The 6447-nt window shown below is 51.2% G+C and overlaps 1 protein-coding gene across 2 annotated transcripts in view; it reads right to left on the reverse strand.

Annotated features, from left to right (window-relative positions):
• kcnn3 (potassium intermediate/small conductance calcium-activated channel, subfamily N, member 3) overlaps positions 1-4610 on the reverse strand; it is a 60912-nt gene extending 56302 nt beyond the window's left edge. The window contains exons 1-2 of one of the 2 annotated variants that reach the window (XM_086155737.1): positions 4156-4610; positions 2532-3622 (exon numbers count right to left, since the gene is read on the reverse strand). In XM_086155737.1, the coding sequence (XP_086011863.1) occupies positions 2532-3596 (1065 nt within the window). In that variant the 5' untranslated portion in view covers positions 3597-3622; positions 4156-4610. The remainder of the gene's footprint in view (positions 1-2531; positions 3623-4155) is intronic. The other variant, XM_086155738.1, reaches the window with a different exon arrangement.
• Positions 4611-6447: the final 1837 nt, after the last annotated feature.

Consider the following 6447-nt stretch of genomic DNA (forward strand, 5'->3'; position numbering starts at 1 on the left):
CCCTGTATCCATCTTTTCTCTCCCCGGGCATCCTCTCATTTCTCGGCCCGGACGCCTCTATCTTCCGATCGCACACTCCCCCAGTTTGACACCCACCAGAGAGGCGGTGAGAGATGGCGGGAGAAAGGAAAGAGAGGTGGGGAGTTGAAATGGAAAAGAGACAGAAGAAAGAAAGATGGCTTTTTTCCTTTTTATTTCATCCCAAAAAGTGTCGGCCATCGCCTTCAGAGAGGAAAAATAAGTCAGCAGAAAAGAAAAAAGGATGGACGAATAGAGAGAGAGAGAGAGAGAGAGAGAGAGAGAGAGATCAAACCATGGAAATTCATTGATAAAAAAAACAGCCTCCGCCTCTCGAGGTGTGTCGAGGAGAAAAGGAGGAGCGCTGGGGCAGACGAGCAGAGGGGTCATCCTGGTGGAGACGAGGGCGTCAGCACCCTCCTCCTCTTCCTCCTCGGTCATATGATCAGTCATCCATTCATGACACCACCACCACCACCCCACCCCTTCCCCCGAAACCATGAAAACGAATAAACAGATCAATAAATAAACACGGTGCGGCAAAGTCAACGCACTAGCAGACGGAGGCTAACGCGGCTTATTACGCTCCCCCATTACACAGACAAATGAGTTCCTGGCCTCCTCCTGATAATCCTCTTCCTCCACCGCCGCAGCCATCGTCATCCAACCCACTGCTCGTGTGGCATCCCTGCCGGCATCACCGGTGTGCCGGAGGCATTGGCGCATGAAAGCGACTAGCATTTGAACCGTCGCTAATTATCAGCAGGGGATCCCGGGGCATCAAACGCGGGCAAAGCGGGAACCTGGTCAAAGGCAATTAGCGGAACAGGTGGCAGGCGACCTTTAACCCCCGACCGTTTTCTAGTGGCGACTAAGCCCTGGTATTTCCATTGCCGTTGTACTTGCGCAACACTTCTTGTTTTCAGAGCAACATAGCCACCTTCGAGTGCGCCGTCGGCGCGAGGCGACAATTCAGCAACACGTTGAATTCTTCTTCGGGACGTCTATCAACTCTGAGTCGCCGTGTTTTTAAGTTCGCCGCAATTTCAATCACTACTTCATCTTTGACTTTGGTTCAAACATACATACCCCCTGGCCATCTCCTGTAGCATTCTTGCCCGACGTCTAACCTTTTATAAATATCGAAGCTATTACTGTGTGTCCATTATTAGCATGTATTGGTATTAGTATTAGTTATTGGTATTACTAGCCCAACACACTGTTGCTTTCCATTGCTTTCTACCCCAACCGGTTGAGGCAGAAGGCTTGTCCAAGACTTGACCTGTCCAGGGCTCCTGCCAAAATTTTTACCCTGGGATTGGGGGATTTGGTAGATCGTTTTAAGAAGAGCGTCAACCAGAGCTGCTCTGCAGGCATGCAGGAATCATCAGACAATGACTGTACTGTGATTGTACTGTGATTGGTTGCCATTTAAGTAAACATGACCTGAATCAGGGGGTACATGTTTTTTGGACATTGCCATTGGATGGTGAAGCCTCCCGGCGGAGCAAATTTTAAGCTACAGGGGATTTTTAGGGGGTTGCCAGCAGGGGTCGGGGTGGGGGGAACCTGAATAAAACAACGTTTTACAAAGATATGAAGGCATCTTTGCAAAATAAACTGAATTTTCACAATTTTATTTCATCACTGCCTGTGTCCTTCCGATAGCAAACTGCTGGGAAACATTAAATATTTGGGAGAAGTTCCATCACCCAGAGTGCCTTGTGGGGACATCGCCATGGCGACGGACAGCAAAAGCAGCAGCCGGCGAGCTGCGAGGCACGAGAGCCGACGGAGCTGCACTTTTCGACGACGTCTCATCGTTCTACACGAGGTGCCACGTTGTGTTCGCCGAGCGGCTTTTGAACGTCTGGCGTTAGTTACCGTGGCAACGCAATTGGAAAAGGGGTTCACCGAGGGGAGACCGGGTGTCGGAAATGATATGAACTACAGCTTGTGCACACAGAAGTACAAAGTAGATTTCGGGAACGGGGGGGGTGGGGGAGGTCGCTGGTTGTAGTTTCTATAACAACACGATGACATTACTATGACATCATACTAAACAGGAAGTTATATACTACAGGTGCGGTAAACTTTGTGATCAAAAATCCAGTTGTGTACACAGAAGTACATAGAGGATTTTAAAGTGGGGGGGGTGCTAATTGTAGTTTCTATGATGGGGACGGCGTGGCGCAGGAGGTCGAACAATCGCTTTTGTAACTGAACATTCCCGGTTGGATTCCCTGCTCCTCCTAGTATGTCGAAGTGTTGTTGAGCAAGACACTTAACCCCTAACTGCTCCGCTGGCAGCCAACTGCTCATGATTCATCCATGATGGCTTCATTGCAGAGAACTAATTTCCCCACAAGAGATTAATAAAGGATACATTATCATAATCATTATCATGATGACATCACTGACGTCGTACTAAACAGGAAGTGTGATACAACTGACACGGTAAATTTTGTGTGTGAAATCCACAGCGCCGCGCCACACCACGCCATCAGCCTCACCTTGGTATACACGCCCCAGGACAGCTCTGTCTCGATCACCATGACGACGATGCCAAACATCCCGAAGATGAGGGCGTAGTCGCTCAACCGCTTCCTCTTCTCGAACAGCGCCCTGCGGTGCCCCAGCTTATAGCCAATGTTCTGGTTCTTCCGTTTTGGCGCCTTGGAGGTGCTGCTCCTGGTCCCGGCGCCAGCCACGCCGACCCCTCCCTGTCCAGTTCGGGGCGGCGGCGCCCGCCTGCTCTCCACCAGCGCGTGGTTCTGGTGGTAGATGGACATCTGATTGGATGTGGAGTCTGTGATGTCATACCCCCTGAGGTACGGCGAGTCCTCCTTGGACGAAATGACAATCTCGGGCGGGCTCTGGAGCGGCGGCTGATTCGTGGACGACGGCGCCACCAACGAGCTAGGCGTGGCCTCGCGTTGTCGCTCGTGCCCGCCGGCGGCCGTCGCCCCGGTGACAGCCGAAACGCCGCCGTCTTTGGTCTCGCTGTTGCTGTCCGACTCGATGAGGTTCCTCCGGGAGGCGCTGAGGCGGCTCAGGGGCTTCATCACCCCGCCGGTGTACTTGCAGGAGCTCATGGCGATCTCCGTGAAAGGGTTGCTGTCGCGGCGGTGCACCAGCGGGCTGGCCTGCCGGTGCTTGCACCCCCTCTCTCGGTCCCGCTCCCTCTCCATGGACGGCGAGTGGGAGGAGTAGAAGAGGGCGTTGTACACGGGGGAGTTGTCCCCGCTCAGGCTGTGCTGCGAGCCCAGGCAGGAGGACAGTGGGGTGCTGGTGGGGTGCAGGGCGTTGGGGATGGGCGGGGGAAGAGGCTGCGCCCCGGACGAGGTCAAGGGCAGCTTGGGGAGCGGCGGCGGGCCGGGTGCGGCCGGTGACGGCGATGCGTTGCTGCCGTTCAGGCGACCCAAGCCGGACCCCCCTGTATGGTTGGAGTGGTTGGATCCGGGCTGGCTGCCGGCGGCCGTGGCGTGGGACGCGCCGCCCAGGGGGAGCAGGAAGCGCTGGTCCTCCTCCTCGTTCCCTCCCAGCAGAGCCAGGCTCAGCGAGGGGGGAGGCTCCATGGTGACAGCGGCGGCCACGCACCTGTCTGCGCACACGCACACACACACACACACACACATGGAGATGGCGTTAGTTCAACCAAGACGGCGGAAGAGTAGATGACAGCTCTAACAAATAAGAGGAGCGACGGAGTGGAGAAAAGTGGCCATAATTGGGGGGAATATGCTTCATCTCGCGAGTCACATTTGAGTCAGCCTCCCCCCTCCGACTCCTCCCTCACACACACACACGCACACACACACACACACACACACACACACACACATACAAAACGCCTCACAGTCAGGCGCCGCTTACAGCAGTTTAGCCAGAAAAAGAATGTGTTATATTGTTTTTCGTGGATGCAGGGATGGAAGGGGACATATCAAGCGAAAAGGGGGAAGCAGGAAGGGGAAGCACTGAACTGTAGGTGTGCAGTTCGGGGCGGACGAGTTTTGTCTTTTTGATTGATCCAAAGCAATAACCTACTTTTAGTGTGATATAACCAGACACCTTCCTCCCCCTCCTCCTCTTCACCCCCTGGCTCCCCCCTCCTCCATGTCTGTCTCCGTTACCTACCTCCTACCTCCTACCTCTCCTCTCCTCCTCCACCCGGATCAGTCGCGTTGAATCACTGGCTGGACGAGAAGAAGAAGAAGTAGAGACTTTTTTTCTTCTTCCTCATGTTTCCATCCCGTCCGCTCCTCCTCATCCTCCTCATCCGCCTCATCCTCCCTCTCACATCGGGTCCCTCCACAGGTCCTCCTCGGCTACCCCCCTTCCCACCAAAAAAAAGAAGAAGAAGGAGGAGGAGAAGAACCTCCTCCCCTCCACAGCTTCTCAACTGTTCACTTTGCCGATCAGTTCCTTCGATCAGTGATCTGTGATCGATCCGTTCCCCATCCGGTCGCCTCGCGGTGAAGAAGATGAAGAAGTAGAGGAAGATGAGGAGACGCGATGATGAAGATAGTGATGATAATCCATGGCGGTGAGGCGCGTCAACCTGTGGCTGCGCGCCGATTCCGCGGCGTCTCGTACGCGCGCACGCACGCACGCGATTCCACGCCTCGGTCCGCGTGCACGCGCCCCCCGCCGGCGTCTGGTTCGCTCGCTCGCTCGTTCGCACGCACGCCCGCTCGGCCGCGGCCGTTCTCAGCTCGCTCGCTCTCTCGTCCAACTTCTCCTCCTCGACTCTCCGCCTCCCGACCGGCCTTCCGGTCCCGATTGGACGGGAACCGGAGAAGCGGAGTCAAAAGAAGGGGAGGGGGGAGAACAGGTGGCGGGTTTTGTCCGATGTTGGATTCAGGCAGATACAACGTTTAACTCAATGTACAGGCGGATTAAGATTAAGAATGCGCGCTTGGTTTTTGGTGTGTTTGTGTGTGCGCGCGTGGGGGAGGAGGAGGGGTACGCGTGGTTAAATAGAGGGTGAGACGGGCGCACGTCGGAGCGGGTTACCATTTCCGGCTTAATTTTGGTTGTTTTGTTGTGGTTTTTTTTTGTTTTGTTTTGTTTTATTTTGTTTCAAGCATTAAAACATATCGCTGATCAATACGTGGCACTGGTCTGTGTTTTGGGCTACGCGTTGTAAAATTGTGTTGAAACGGGCGCGGGTCGGAGCAGGTAATGACTTCCGGGTAACTACTTCCGGTTTGTTTTTGTCTTACTTTGTCATTCCTTGAAAAACATAATGCGGATCAATGAGATCCGTTCTTGGAGAATTGGATTAGCAGATTATGATGGGATGGGAATAAATCTGATTAGAAACAATGATCGATGGCACACTTTTTCCCGTGATTAAACGCCCGGAGACGCCAATAAAACAACATGCGTGGGCCTTTGTGTGTGTGTGTGTGTGTGTGTGTGTGTGTGTGTGTGTTGGGGGCATCTTCGCCCTGTAATCTGAGAGTACTTTAAAAATATTGTAACACAAGGGAAAGCCTATACCCGGCTTATAATGTCACTCAAGTCAAAAGTCAAGGTACTCAAAATATCAAAAGTAATATTTTACCGACAATACATCTTACACTGACAGTTACTGGGTCGGAACTGCATCTGGCAACTGCCATGGGGAAGTAATGTTACATGTAAAGCCTCTAAAAAAGACGAGAGCTATAACGAATAGACATATAAGTTAATAAAGTGGCCCCTTATAAATCACTTTATATCTTATTTTTTTTAAGAAACTAGCGTTTTAGTCAGGGAAACACTCGGGTGACTATTAAATATCTGTTTAATGAGCAATAGCTGTTGTTAGCCACAGCAACCCAACACGAACTTGCAATACAACTTACAGTTCCCACACAAATAGGTAAAAAAAAGGTAAAAAAAAAACCCACACCCACAAAATTCCCAGCAACCCCAAAATCACACAGAAAATAAGCATCGACATTAACCTCAACATTTGTCACTCGATACAATACGAAGTGCGATTCGAGCAAATTTTATCCTTGGAATACAAAACAAAATTCATGATTCAAATACAAGAGCGAATAAATCTAAATTCAAAATTCGCTGGATACGCACCAAGCGACTTCCTACAACTTGAATATGCTTCATGACGCCGCCTTCTGAATTGGCACTGCTTGCTGCTCTCACCTTGACGTTTTGAGTTTACAACAACCATGACTTTTCTTTTTGATGTCCCTTACATTATTGATATCTTTTTTCAGCTTTTTTTTATATAAATATCTTTATTTTGTGAGTGGGGGTTGGGGTGGGGGTTAATTTGTTTTCGTAATTTGTTTCCAATTTATTTAAGATACGAAAAAATCAACATATGGACCCACTTCTAGAACCAACGAAATTCAGAGCTTAGTAGTACAGTTATTTTTTTTCTCTGAAATGCAGAAGAGTGGAAGTACAGTATGA

The sequence above is a fragment of the Fistularia commersonii genome, chromosome 11 (genome assembly GCF_037954325.1).
Source record: "Fistularia commersonii isolate RoL2024-O1a breed Wild chromosome 11, RoL_Fcom_v1.0, whole genome shotgun sequence".
Lineage (NCBI taxonomy): Eukaryota > Metazoa > Chordata > Actinopteri > Syngnathiformes > Fistulariidae > Fistularia > Fistularia commersonii.